A 14,735-nucleotide genomic window follows, 5' to 3' on the forward strand; every position below is an offset into this window, starting at 1 on the left:
CCGTTTTAATGAGAGAAACGTTGTTTCCTTTATGTCCAGTCTCTAGAAAACTGTGTGGGACCCTGATGACTAATCAAAGTTCTTAGGTCCACTGCCAATATGTATATATTTTAATTTCATCAGTAGCTATCAAGTCTGGATTTTATGGAAACACATGTATAAAATTTGTAAGTAACATTTTAACATCTAACAAAATCACAAAAATTACTTTGTAAAACACTATCCTTGGAGTTAGCTTACTATCTCTCTTTATGATGTAAAAGCTGTTAAATTCAAATTTCTTTTAAAAGGTACCAATTTAAATACAGCATTTGAGATCTACCAATACCTAATACTCAAGGAGATGCTCAATGGAGATATCTTTATTAATAATCATTCATCCTTCTATAGTTCACCGTGCTCGGTAAAATTATCGTCTACAGAGTCTCCTCCATTCTAGAAAGTTCAGAAGCCATTCTAAATGCTTCTCTCTAGTGGCGCCTGGGTGGCTCAGTTGGTTAAGCATCTGACTTCGGCTCAGGTCATGATCTCACGGTCCGTGAGTTCAAGCCCTGCGTCGCCCTCTGTGCTGACAGCTCAGAGCCTGGAGCCTGCTTCGGATTCTGAGTCTCCCTCTCTCTCTGCCCCTCCCCTACTCACACTCTGTCTCCCTCTCCCTCAAAATAAATAAACATTAAAAAAATTTTTTTTTTAAATCTCAACGCTTCTCTCTCAAAATGCAGTATCTAACACCAAATCACTGCCAGGTTTGCCAACACGTCCTTGGCTTCAACCCAACACACAAGGAGTTTTTCTTTAGCAAACGCTTAAAATAGAAAAGAACAAAAATTTTATCAGGTGTCAAAGGAACCTTCAAAAAGGATGAAAAAGGAATCAGAAGTATGATGGAGTAGCTGGAATGTCACTGCCTGTGCAGAAAGTTCCAGCAATTAGGTGTGGAACAGTTACCACGCCTAGAACACAACAAATGCTTTCTGATTAAAACATAAAGGCCAAAAAGGTCAAAAGCAAAGTTTAAAAAGGGCCTCTCATTTCAAGGACTACGACAAAGGACTTCACCAATAAAACTGTTTTTTCCTAAAATGACTGAAACAGAAACTGACAAAAATAACTTTGGAACTGAACTATGGCTGCTTATTAAAAAGTAAAAAGCAATGTGAATAATCTTTCCTCGGTAGGGTCTGCAACTGTGGGTGACAGAAATCCCTGAAATGCAAATGACTGCCATGCCCATTTGACAGCTCAGGAGACAGACTCTCTGCATACAGAACAGCTGTGCTCCTTGACCTCTAGGTGCAACCAGGCCACAGGACAACAAAGGCCAGGCCTCAGGTTTTCCGGAACTCTGAATATCACAACACAGTCAGAAAATAACACAAGTTGTGAATTATAGATTTGTGTTCAAATCTCAACAATATATGTGTGACCCTGGCCACACAAGTTCCATTTCCTCAATCTTATGTAGGGAAATCATATAATCTATCAGAATTAGAATAAGCAAAAGAAATCCTATGTGGAACACTCAGCTTTATTCTTTTAAGCACTTAACTTTAAGCAAAAAGCTTTCAACAAGTAGTTCCTACTATTTTTCTTGCACACTCTGCTAGAACTACTTTGAAAACGTAGCAGCAATTACTTCTGTCTTCCAAATCCACGATTATTTGGCAGCCATTTAAACATAAAGATCATCATACAAATAAGTACTGACTATCCACAAAGAGTAAGCTATGAGGCTTATTAATAGGGATTACCCATTATGTCAACAAATTATCTGTTAAATTCCCTTACATATCCTGGTACAAGAATTGTACCTTTGCAAAGAAAATCGTGCGTCAGCTTCCAAAAATTTATCTTACGGTAAAATGACTGATCTTACTGGAAAATGATGAATTGGCTAGAATTTTAAGATCTGAGTTTTTCTGTAACTTTACGGAATCTAAAATATTAAATACATACTCTCTTAGTGAGACTAGTAAAAACCATTCTTGTTTGCATCGTATCACATATGGTGTTTTGCCTCAAAAGACGGCTTTGACAATGTGTATCAAAGCCTAACTGTTCATTTTATTTGCACAGGAAAAAAAAAAAAAAAACTCCATTTCTAGGAATTTACTCCATGGAAATAATCAGACACTTATACAAAGGATATCAGTCCATCTTTTTTATAACATCAAAGTACTGCTAAGCTAAATATCAAATAATAGTAATAAACTGGCGAAAACATGGGACGCCTGGGTGGCTCAGTTGGTTAAGCGTCCGACTTTGGCTCAGGTCATGATCTCACAATCTGTGAGTTCGAGCCCCGCGTTGGGCTCTGTGCTGACAGCTCAGAGCCTGGAGCCTGTTTCAGATTCTGTGTCTCCCTCTCTCTCTGGCCCTCCCCTGTTCATGCTCTGTGTCCCTCTGTCTCAAAAATAAATAAAAACGTTAAACTGGTGAGAACAAAAGACTGGAATACTCTGAGACATTTAAATATAGCTAGCAAATATTTCTAAAAAGCATTAAATAATATGGAAAAGTGTAAAAACTCAAAACTGTGTGGAGAGCATAACCCTGACTTTATCAGAAGTTAAATAATAAAACTAGAATGACAAATACCAAACATTAATATTGTTTTTTTCCTCACAAGAAGCATTTTTTTCTTCGAGTTTTCTAATTTACCACAATTTTCAGCAATAAACAGGTGTTTTTCTAGTAAGCAGGAGAAAATGGCCTATTCAAAACGAAAGGGCATACTCAGTTTCTTTCCCAACTCATTAAAAAGCTCTTCTTACTCTGAGTTAAAAGGTACAATAGGGTCACAGATTTCTATCCAATTCAGCTGGTGTTCTCAACAGGCAGTCCGGAGAACGAGCACGTCCCCTTTGGTGGCAAGCTGCCCGCGGGCAGGCAGAAGAACTCTGAGAATGGCGTCTAGAAGCAGACTCCGTGTGGCGGAAAGCAGTACTCGCTTTGCCACTTGCTAAGCGCGGACCCTCAACCGCACGATTCTCTACAGTCTGTTCGTGCCCAATCTCATGATCTTACCTAGTCACACAGGCCAAGAACCTGCGAATACAAGGCATTCGGTGAGCCCTGCTGAGTCTGAGCCTGAACCCAGGTAACATGCACAGGAGGGCACTCACCCATTCACAGCATTTCTCTAGCAGGAGTATCATTACATGTTAATGATAGCCAAGGACTCAAATGCACACTTAGATGGGTAAATTCTCTCTACGCTTACCTGCTGCTGTCCTTGCTGAGCCTGTGGGGTAGTCTGCTGATTTGCAGAATTAGTTGCAGCCGCGGCAGCAGCCGCTTGCTGCTGGAAAAGACTGGCAGGGTAGACTCCCCAGGGAGTGACTCCATAATACTGGTGAGGGACCACAGCCGGGCCTAAAAATATCAAGAGAAAGGTAAGGAAGTTCAGACCAGTCAGAATCCACTCAGGGTTTCCAAACGCCAAGTCAGACTCAACAGATCCTACCGTAAAATATTAAGAATATATGGATTCAGGGGCACCTGGGTGGCTCAGCCGGTTAAGCATCCAACTTCGGCTCAGGTCATGATCTCATGGTTCATGAGTTCGAGCCCCACAATGGGTTCTGTGCTCAGAGCCTGAAGCCTGCTTCGGATTCCGTCTCTTTCCCTCTCTCTCTCTCTCTCTCTCTCTCTCTCTGCCCCTCCCCCACTCACGCTCTGTCTCCCTCTCTCAAAAAATAAACGTTAAAAAAAATTAAAAGAAAAAAAACATACAGATTCATTCTAGCTGATCGTGGATTGTTTTTTAAAAAACAGAAAATGTTTTTATATTTTTATAAAAGTCTTCTAAAGCCTGTAATATACTCCAGGCCAAGAGGAAGAAGCTAATGAAGGACAAAACATTTTAAAAAGGGAGAATAACTGATCAAAGTCAGAAAGGTTGGGTTTAAGAACAGAGGAACTGGTGCTGGGTCAGGAAGAAGACAAAAAGGCCTATGCTTCCCTGAGAAAGAAAGGACACGGGATAGACAGAGACAAAGTTTGTTATTTGAAGGGAAATAAATGGAGAGTCTGTGTGCATCAAGTGAAGGAAGAGAACAAAAAATTAAGGGTACCCTGCTCTCAATGGTAAGGATGGCACCCAAGGTGACAGCCAGGGACAGGGGCCACGCTGCTCCATTAACTCCCGAGGCAGGAAAATCCACCAGTCTCTGACAACGTGACCCAGACACGCCACTGAACCTCCACCGCTCAATTTCTAAGAGGCTTGGTTCTCCCATTCCTGTTTTGGAAGTCAGTCAACACAACTACATTCAGACACTGACATATGAAATTTTGAACCTAAGTCACCGTTGAAAAGAAACAGAAACAAAACCTTGAGTTCTTACAGACCTGCTGAGTATCCTAAACAAAACTAAGCATTCTGCTTCAATCTAAATGATCTGTTCACCTTCTCTGGGGGAGGCAACAGAGGTAACAGAGCTAGCAGACAGCAGCCTGGGTGGGGCAGGTGTCTAAACCACAGACTCCCCGAAGATGGCAGCAAGAAACACCAAAGCTGCATTGTGCCAACAAGACAAGGGCTCGGAGCCAGCTTCTCACATCTGCTGAAACACATCTCCAGTGAGAAGTTTCTTAAAGCACAGAACTTAAAATACTTGCAACCTGACTGAATAACAACAGTGCCTTTAGACAGAGTTCCAAAGAGCTATTTCAAATGTATCCATTCTGACACAGTAGCTAATCCTGTAGAAACATATATTTCATTAAATCAAAATAAATTGGAACGTGTGTTTTGTTTCCCAGTTTTAAGCTTCTAAAATACAAATAAGTCAAATTACATCCCTGCCCAACACTGCTTTGACATTTCTAATTTGGCATTTTCTGTACCTGTGGGCTTAGCCAAAAAGCAGCTCTGTTTATAAGGCTGCCCACTGTGAAATATGACATCTGGGCGCAAAATAAAGATGCTGCTGCTTAGAAAAGCTAGGTTACAGTATGAGCAACTTTTTTATAATAAGCAAAAGGGTAATAAAAACCTTTTAACGCCTCAGAACCTGCATAGTCTGAAACACCATACCCAAACTCATCTGACTAGCGTTTACAAAATGGGGTGGTCTTGCACATTTACCGAAAAGAACGAAAGAGAAAACAACAGCGAGACCTTACCTATGCCTTAGTTTCCTCACCTACGAATGGCTATCATAAGGGTGAGGGTGTTGCCACATCCATGGCGAAAGGCTGGACTGCAACCTGCGATGACAGTCTCCACCAAAAGTCAACAAAACCACCTTCAGCTGTGCGCAAACTGCTGCTACCATCAACTTTCATATGATCCTCTAAGTTCTCTCAACTAGCATTTCTACTGCTGCCCCTGGTCACATGGCCTCTGACTGCATTTAGGAAAATACCCCCAGGGTGCATCATCAATTGAGCTGGGCTCATCAGGATGCCTGCTCCAATTCCCGTGTGACGAACACCACCCCACACGCGGATGCAGTTTCATAGTTTAGGTGGTTAACATTTCTGGTTCTGTGTGAAAGAGCTCAAGTATTTTTCAGTCTGGCTTAGGGATGACTACAACGATCAAGACCCTCATCACAAAACTATGATCTCAGTGAGGCCAAGCATGTCTTCCCTAAAACTAGTTCTTAGTTTCAAATAACATATAGTAAATTAGCAAAGGAAAGAAAGTACAGAGAAAGCAATTCAAGATAGCATGGGCACTGGACACGACAGTAAAGTGCATGCATGGATTCTGAGTTAGGCCTGCTTCAAACCCCAACTGTGTGATATTTAAATAGTGTGACCTTTGAAAAAGGGAGCTCTCTGAGCCCTAAATTCCTAATCTGTAAAATCATCCTCCAACAACTCGTATGAAACAAAAGCGCTCAGCACAATGTCTGGCGAACGGTTAATAAGGGCTGAATAAAAATTAATGATGGTTACGTAGATCGTTCTGCTAGAAAGACACTTGTACTGCCCCAAAGGTGAGGGGGACAGAGGAACTATACTACATACATATCCATCAAAACACATGCTATTTGCAACAACATGGATGGCACTGGAGGGTATTACGCTAAGTGAAGTAAGTTGGTCACAGAAAGACAGATATCACACATTTTCACTCATGTGTGGAATTTGAGAAACTTAACAGAAGACCATAGGGGAAGGGAAGGAAAAGTAAGTTACACACAGAGAGGGAGGCAAACCATGAGAGACTCCTAAGTACAGAGAACAAACTGAGGGGGGACGGTGGTGGGAGCTTGGGGGGGTGAGGAAAAGGGGCGATGGCATCGCAGAGGGCACTTGTTGAGATGAACAGTGGGTGTTGTGTGGAGATGATGAATCACGGGACTCTACTCCCGAAGCCGAGACTACACTGTGTGTTAGCTAACTTGACAATAAATGATAAAAATAAAAAAGAAAATAAAATCAAGATTTGCTCCTGTCTTTCAAACACAACAAAACCACGCTAAAATGTGAATACTAAAAAAAATAAATAAATTCTATACTGTCCATTTGAGTTCATAATGGCAAACTGCATGCTAGATAAAAAGTAGAATCTTACAATAATATTTAGTCACAATTAACATGACTTGGAGGGATTTGGAAGACGTTTACTTCGTCCTGACACTGAATCCAATCTACCATACACGTGTGACCCCATTATGGTGCCAGCAACTGTGCTACAGAGATAAGTAACAGAAAGGCCTGCTTTTGAAAGAGTTCAATCTTAAGGGGGTTTTAAAACCACTCACTCAAACATCCACCAGCAATGAACACAAAGTAATAAGAAGTAACAGAGAAAAAAATGGGGGAGGGGGTGGTAGCAAAGGAAGGCTTTCTAGGGGGTAACAATGCCAGCCAATGAGATTCCCAAAGAATGGGAGGAGTTTACTATAGAGGACTAAGGAAACCACAGTAGGCAAAGACACAGAGACCTAAACCAGCGTGGTGTCTGCAGCAAGCTAAAATTCATTTAGTACAGCGAGAATGTGTGGTATGAGCCAGTAAGAGCTGATCCGGAGAGGGGAAGAAAGTGGTATGCGTGTAGAGATATCTACACACAAGTCATGGCGAGAGAGATCAGATCCCTATACACAGTGGGCTCCAGTCTTCACTAATCCTCAGAATGCCGTGGCAGCTCCTTAAAAATGGTGATTCCAAGGAATAGCACACCACCACCACCACCACCCAGTTAGGCTGGAATAATCAGCCATGTTTAACAGCTGAGGTGTGCTGTTAGGCTGGATAAGACGGAAATCGGTGACGGGTTGCTTAAAGATAATACAGCACGAGAAAAAGAAAAATCAAATCAGTGATGGGTTAAAACTGAAAGGTGAGAAGTTAAAATCGATGTTTAAGATAGTTTTCTAGAACAATCAGGGGGGTGGGGGTGGGAGAGGACATTAGCAATATGTAAGAACAGCTGCTAAAGTCTAGATAAAGAGTATAAGGACCTGGACTATGGCAGACTACAGGTAGTAGGAAGACCTAGGAAAGGGGAGAAATTCCCAAAATACCTACAAGCAAGTGGTGTCTCCATGGATCACAAATGCCTATACAGGAGGCAGCTCATTAACTTGCCTTTGGATTATGCTCGAGTCTGAGGTTACAGCTAAGGAGAGCTATCCAGCTGGCAGGGAAAGAACACCGGAAACCAGGAGAGAAATCTCCACCGGAGACTTGGATTTGGGACCCAGTACAAAGAATGCATGCGGGCCAACACGACTTTTCAGCAGGGGATAAAATCCCACATGCAGCAGAACACCTCACCTAGTGTCGCCGCTGCAGCCAGTCCAGCCGTGTAGGGGTCCGTCCCCGGGGGAGCAGCGCTGATGATGTAGGGATTGGGGACAAACGCAGCGGGCGCTAAACCTGCTGAAAACACACCTGTCAGTAAAAACAAACCCGACTAAAACCGCAACCCTAGCAAATACCCACACAGTTTGGCTACTCAACTCCAGGCTGCAGGTGAGAAAAAGAAAAAAGGACAGATTGAAAGGAAAGAGGGCTCTGAAAAGATGAAATAATCCCTACCCTAAAGATTAGGGTGATGTTTATCTACCGTCTTTTTTTATTTTTATTTTTTACTTTTGCTAACAATTTAAACTGTTACGCAGTTGTAAATCCAGCACAATTTCTCAGACTATTAAAATTATAACAGGCTAAAATAAAGCAATTTAAAAGACTTTGTCATGAGATAGAAGGAATCATTTATTTCCATTTAAAACAATTTTCCAGGGGCCCCTGGGTGGCTCAGTTGGTTGAGTGTCTGACTTCAGCTCAGGTCATGATCTTCCAGTCGGGCTCACTGCTGTCGGCATAGAGCCTGCCCCTCCCCCACTCACGCTCTCGCTTGCTTGCTCTCTCTCAAAAATAAAGAAACGCTTATAAATAGATAGATAGATAGATAGATAGATAGATAGATAGATAGATAGAGGCATCTGGGTGGCTCAGTCAGTTAAGCGTCTGACTCTTGGATTTTGGTTCTGGTCATGATCTCAAGGTTTGTGACTTTGAGACCCACATCAGGCTCTGTGCTAATAGTATGGATGGAGCCTGCTTGGGGAACCTCTCTCTCCTTCTTTCTCTGCCCTTCCCCTGCTTGTGAGTTCTCTCTCTCTCTCTCTCTCTAGCAAAATAAATAAATTTATTTATTTATTTTAAATATTTTTATTTATTTTTGAGACAGAGCATGAGCAGGGGGAGGGGCAGAGAGAGAGGGAGACACAGAATCTGAGGCAGGCTCCAGGCTCTGAGCTGTCAGCACAGAGCCCGATGCGGGGCTTGAACTCACAGACCGGGAGATCATGACCTGAGCCGAAGTCGGACGCTCAACCGACTGAGCCACCCAGGCGCCCCATAAATTTTTTTTTAAAGTATTTACAAAAAGAAATAAACAAAAATAAAACAATTTCCCAGGGATGCTTAGAGCATTCCACTCTTGATTTTGGCTCAGGTCATGACCCCAGGGTCATGGGATCGAGCCCCACATTGGGCTCCACACTGAGTATGGAGCGTGCTTAAGCTAAGATTGTCTCTTTCCCTCTGTCCGTCTCCCCTACTCGTACTCTCTCTCTAAATTAAAAAAAAAAAAATTCTGGACAGCTTTTCTCAGAGAAAAATGTATGGGTATTTATTAAGACTAGCATCTACAACTGTAAGTTAAACCAGACCCAGACAAAGGCCGTTACGCCTAGCCTTAAGACATTTAGGCTGGAAGCAAGTCTTTCCTTCCACAGCATACCTCAACCCATGATTTCCTTCTATTCTACCATGTCCTTTTGACGCATTAAAAAAAAAAAATTGTACATGTACTTGTTTACACATATAGCACTTTGTTTCAAAGAGACCTTAAGAAGGTCTGGGTGGGGGGGAGTCTAGGCAATAAAAATATGTACATCAGAACATTAACCAGTGTTACTGGAAAAGGGAAAACCTACTTTAAAAACCAGTCATTAAATGAAAATACTTTTCACGACCATCAATACACGCTGCTTGGAAAATGGCCTTATGCGTACTCCCTGCTACTTAAGAAGATGAGAAGTCGATATTTTCACAGTCTAGACGACCCTAACAAGAACAGAACTGTTGTTACGTCACGGATTTCATCCAGTCTTAACCAACAGAGTCCATGCTGGTCACAACTGTCGTTTAGGACTGACCCTGAGTCCTCCGACAGCACAGCGGAGGCAGACCACTCCCTGGACACCAGGCAAGCTTACAAGCTGAAGTCTAGAAGGCTGCCAAAAATCAAGCAGGTGGCTCAAAGACAGGCGGACAAGAGGACGAACGAGGCCATCTACTCCGAGAGCCCTGTCTGTGCTTTGTCCTACCCGGCCTACGCCGCCGGGGCTCCTGGAGCGGGGGCCACGCGTAGGCACGGGAGCCGCACCCAGGGACCTACCGATGTGAGGCTGGTGAGCCGCCGCCAGTGCGTACTGCTGCTGCTGCGCGGCCGTCAACTGCTGGACGGCGAGCGCGTTAGGTCTTTGGAACAGCTGAAGAAAGAAAAGGATGCGGTGAGGTTAGAGAAACGGTCTCGCGAGACAACTTTAAACCTTCTCTGAATAAAAACTTCGACAAGCCCTTGTTCAGGAACGGCATTTGAAACAAAAACGTTCTTGTGTTCGATTCCATTCCCACTCCGATGGTATCGTGATGCTTCAGAGTTCTACTTCCCGGGTCTTTCTTTACCTCCATTCGGTGCACCCAGTTCCCACTTCCCGGGCGAGGTGTCCCCAGAGCACAAACATACGTACAAACGACCTAATGGCCGCCAACAGGCCAAGGGTCCTGCCTGATCCCAGACACACTCACACATTAAAGCTACCACAAAACGACCCACCACACTGCCCCTCGTGCTGTTACCTCTCCTCAGGTCTTCTGAGAACCCCACAGACACTCTGAATTACTCCTCACCTACTCACATTTTGGAAAGGAAAATGAGAAGTGTTCATTTCATCCCTGGCTGCCTCTTCCCAGGGAAATGATATTTACTGGATACCTTTCTCAACTAGTGGCTTATCATAATGATGAAATCGGACAGCTGCCAACTTCTGGGAGCCCTCCAGTTTCCTATTCTTTATGTGTAGGAAATCAAACAACAGAAATACAGCTGCTACTAACAAAGCTTGGATTATGAGCTCAGACCTAGCACACTTCTTAAATTTTTTTTTTATGTTTGTTTATTTTTGAGAGAGAGAGAGGGAAAGAGAGCATGTGTGTGTGCATGAACAGGGGAGGGGCACAGAGACAGGTAGACACAGAATCCGAAGCAGGCTCCAAGCTCCGAGCTCTGAGCGGTCAGCACAGAGCCCAGCGCGGGGCTCGAACTCACAGACCGCGAGATCGTGACCTGAGCCAAAGTCAGACACTTAACCGACCGAGCCACCCAGGCGTCCCAGACCTAGCACACTTCTTCATTCCCAAGAAAAGGAAAGGAGTACAAAGACCCTGACACCAAGAATATCCCAAAGTTCAACCTTAATACAAGGCCAATCATTCACTCATTCATTCCACAAACATCAGGAGACAAATAATACCTGCTAGGCACTGTGCGAGGAACTAAGGATACAACACTGACTAAAATGGTCATACGTTTCAGTATGAATAGCACTGGTACAAAGAAAGAATTCTGGATTGCCTCGATGTGCCTCCTTCCAAGGAGTCACACTGAAAACCTTTATTCACTGAAATCAGAGTGCTTATTGAAAGTACCTCCCTACAAAGGAACTTCCCCCTAGCTACCTGCTCTTTCTATAGGAGTTTTCAACAACTCAGGTGATATCACTGGATGATATAGAACTGACACCATGGATCCTGAATAACAGATTTCCTCATAAAGAGACCTGTTTCAGACATTAAAAGATAATGTCATCCCACCAACTCAGCTTAATTATCGTCAGAATTGGACTTGTAATGTTATCTTAGGTGGTGAAGAGACTTCTATGAGTAGACAATTTTAAATAAAAAGAAAACAAAAGGGGTCCTCTGGGTGGCTCAGTTGGTTAAAGGTCTGACTTTGGTGCTCTCTCTCTCTCAAAATAAATAAACTTAAAAAAAAAGGGGGGGTGAATATTTTGAACATACTGACCAACTTCACCTGTTACCTCTCTTTGTAAAATATTCATCTTTCTAAAGACCAGAGTAAAATTAGCCTTTGTCTTTATAGTATGAAAGTAAATCAAAAGTAACTATGTACAGATTTCAAAAGTAATTGTTTTATTTTCAAAAGTTCAAGAAAAAAGAAATTTCATTATGATGCTGGTAAAAAGACAAGCACGACTTTAACAGGCACTGATTAAATCTCAAGTCTTCAAAAGAAATACTGGAATTTATAGACCAACCTATCAAAAGACCTGATCCCTCCAGGAAGGCAGCCAATCAGTACTATCTGGTAACTGGGATCTTGTGATTTTTGCCAGGTTGTTTTTCACATGACTGTCTACCTAAGGATAGTGCCCCAGAGTATTCCTACCAACAGGAGGCAGTTCACCTCAGAGGGGAAGCCAGGAGGGAGAAAACATAATAGCAAAATAGTGCAAAGTTGTTTTTCAATTTTTTACAAGGCTGTAAAAATACCTTATAGCTTCACTTAAAGATCTGTGTCTTCAGTGGGTCTCTGGAATCTTCCTAGCCTCAAACCTTTTGAAATATTTAACATCTCAGGCACTGTTCATGCTAGTCTCTTCTGTCTACACTTCTCTGCCCTGCTGCAAACAAAATCATTCATTCAAGAAACATTTTTTGAGCACCCGTTATTAGCGAGGCACCATAACATGGGGAGCTAGGGAGATAAAGACAGTGTGCTCAGAACAGAACTCTTGAAGTTCTCTTATTAACCAAAAACAGTACTCACTGACATTCCATCTGACTTCTCCTCGCTTCATGTTTTTAACATGACATGTAACTCATTCAATGCTCATGTACCGTATCCATAAATATCCAGCATGTGTAAATACCAACCATTCTGCATGACATTAGTTTGTGATTCTCACCACCATGCAGCCATACTTTGAGGAGGAGAAACTACCACTTGTAACTAAAAACATCCAGACCCTTCAAGAGCTCCCACATACCCTGTGTTTGAGAGTTGATTGATATCTCAGTGATTATGGTGAATAGAGAAGGAATTGTTTTCTTGAGTGCATTTTGCAGTAAACAATTAACAGAAATTATCATCTACAGCAAGCAGATTTTATTATAGCATAGATTACAGCAATTCTGGCACATTCTCTTTATGTAAATGCCCCAATATTAACTGGAAATACAGGGTATTCAAAACAAAATTGGGTAATTGGCAAGTAATGGATTCCAAAGGAACCTGAAAAACTCATACAAATGCCATCTGCTGGGCAAACCACTGAGCTCTGTTAACATTTTCATCATTTTCAGAAAGGAAGCCAATGGTAACTGAGAAACACAATACTGTGAGATTTGGAGAGAATGCTTGTTTTAAGGTTGGTATAATGATAAATGTGCCACTACCGATTACAATTTACTTGGGTAGAATTCTTAAGTTGTTCAAGAGACTAAATGCAAGGGAAAATACATCAAGTATTTCAAGCTCATCAAGGTTCCTAGTAAGAAATATTGAAGGCATAATTTGGGAACCACACGAGCAAGCTGATTTGACTCCCGTCTCTGTCACTACATGACCTTACAAAAGATACCCTGCAGAGTTTTTATTCCAGAAAGGGGCAGTCAGAAACACCCAGCATAGTGTTAAGTGATCAAAGATAGCTATTACTGTCATTATGTTGTTATCAATAACACTTGTTGGCATGAAAACACTGTTACTAGGCTTTCAGAATGCGGAGGAGTAATACCTCAATATCGAGTTGGTGTCTGCAAGATTATCCCTCTGCCCCTCGCAACTAAAAAGCCCTGGCTTTTGGCCAGTTTAAGGCCAAAGCCACAGTGGACAGGGGATAAGAGCGGAGACTCTGGGGCCAGAAAGCCTGGATTTATAGCTCGGCGTCAACACAGACTACGCGACACAGGGCAAGAGAACCTCTCTCTGACTCACTCTCCTCTCAAACAGGGACAACGAAGACACATCGAAATCATAAGGTTGCTGCAAGTATTAAAATTAACACGTGTAACGCACTTGGAACAGTCCTTGATGTATGTTCTCTCTGACGAATGGCAAGAGCACCCCCACACAGACACCCCTTCTGTGAGGCACCTCGTACAGCTCCTCCTCCCGACAGGGCAGCCCAGGACGAGGAAAGCAGAGGTCAAGACTCTTCAGAGTGAATGCAAAAGTCAAAATCCCACTGAGCTCATGAGCACCAACTGCTGTCAACAGCTCACAAAGGTGACGGGGATGGAAGAAAAACCTTTTTTGCCTTGTTGTCGAAGAATACGTTAGCATAGACTCCATGCAGAGAAAACCACGAATGCACAGAATGGGAAGGTGAGGCAAGCCCACGGGTCAAAAGGCTTTGCGTTTCCAGTACTGGATCCAGGAACGACACAGCCCAGAGCTACACACCAGGACAGAGATGTTCGCATGGCTTGTGGTCTCATGACCTTCAGCAACTCAGCCTCGTGAGGTCTTAATTTTCTTCCCTGTAAAAACCTAATGCTTGCTCTACCCCATGGGGCGGTTGTAAGCGTTCACAGAGAAAGGAGATTCCAAACACTGAAGCTGTTACATCAACGGTGGGACTATTTCTCTTTTAAGAAAAGAGGTTTATCACGGGAGCCAGGCTGTAGTACATAAAACATGTGAAAGTCTGCTACCGTCCGAAGCTTGCAGATCAGAGCCCATTTTCAACCAGGTTATCTGAACAACAACGATGATCGACAATGACTTCTGGTTAAACAACTACATATGCTGCTGAATTTTTTAAGAAAACCTTCTTCACATTTCCTTAGCAGATGAAAAATCCGAGTCCAAAATAATCTCTAAACAAGGTGGAAAAAACAAAACGTCCTTCCACCAAGTCAGTAAGTATCTTTCGAGAAAACTCATATAAAATTTCAGCAAAGAATAAAGGCAAGCTTCAACTGGTCAGCCTGCCAGCGAAAGGCAGTGTTTACCAGGGACTACACACAACAATGAAAAATAGTCTTCCTCACTTGTGAACTGAAAGGGAAGCTGAGAATATTAAAGACCTGTATGAAAACTATGCACAAACTTGGCTTCAGAAGATGACATCTAATCACTATGGCACTTTTAAAAGCAATGCGTGCCAGCTTCCTCCCCCTTGCGCCTAGGGCCGTGAAGGAACAAATCTGTACTTCAATTATGATTTTCA

The 14,735-nt window shown here is 42.7% G+C and overlaps 1 protein-coding gene across 18 annotated transcripts in view; it reads right to left on the reverse strand.

Annotated features, from left to right (window-relative positions):
* PUM1 (pumilio RNA binding family member 1) overlaps nucleotides 1-14,735 on the reverse strand; it is a 134,403-nt gene that overhangs the window by 40,760 nt on the left and 78,908 nt on the right. For 11 of the 18 annotated variants that reach the window (XM_086716268.1, XM_086716267.1, XM_086716266.1 and 8 more), the window contains 3 exons: nucleotides 9,875-9,968; nucleotides 7,741-7,857; nucleotides 3,224-3,375 (listed from right to left, as the gene is read on the reverse strand). In XM_086716268.1, the coding sequence (XP_086572394.1) occupies nucleotides 3,224-3,375; nucleotides 7,741-7,857; nucleotides 9,875-9,968 (363 nt within the window). The remainder of the gene's footprint in view (nucleotides 1-3,223; nucleotides 3,376-7,740; nucleotides 7,858-9,874; nucleotides 9,969-14,735) is intronic. The other 7 variants (XM_086716269.1, XM_086716275.1, XM_086716274.1 and 4 more) reach the window with 2 other exon arrangements.

Source organism: Puma concolor, chromosome C1 (genome assembly GCF_028749965.1).
Source record: "Puma concolor isolate L17-30 chromosome C1, mPumCon1.1.hap2, whole genome shotgun sequence".
NCBI lineage: Eukaryota > Metazoa > Chordata > Mammalia > Carnivora > Felidae > Puma > Puma concolor.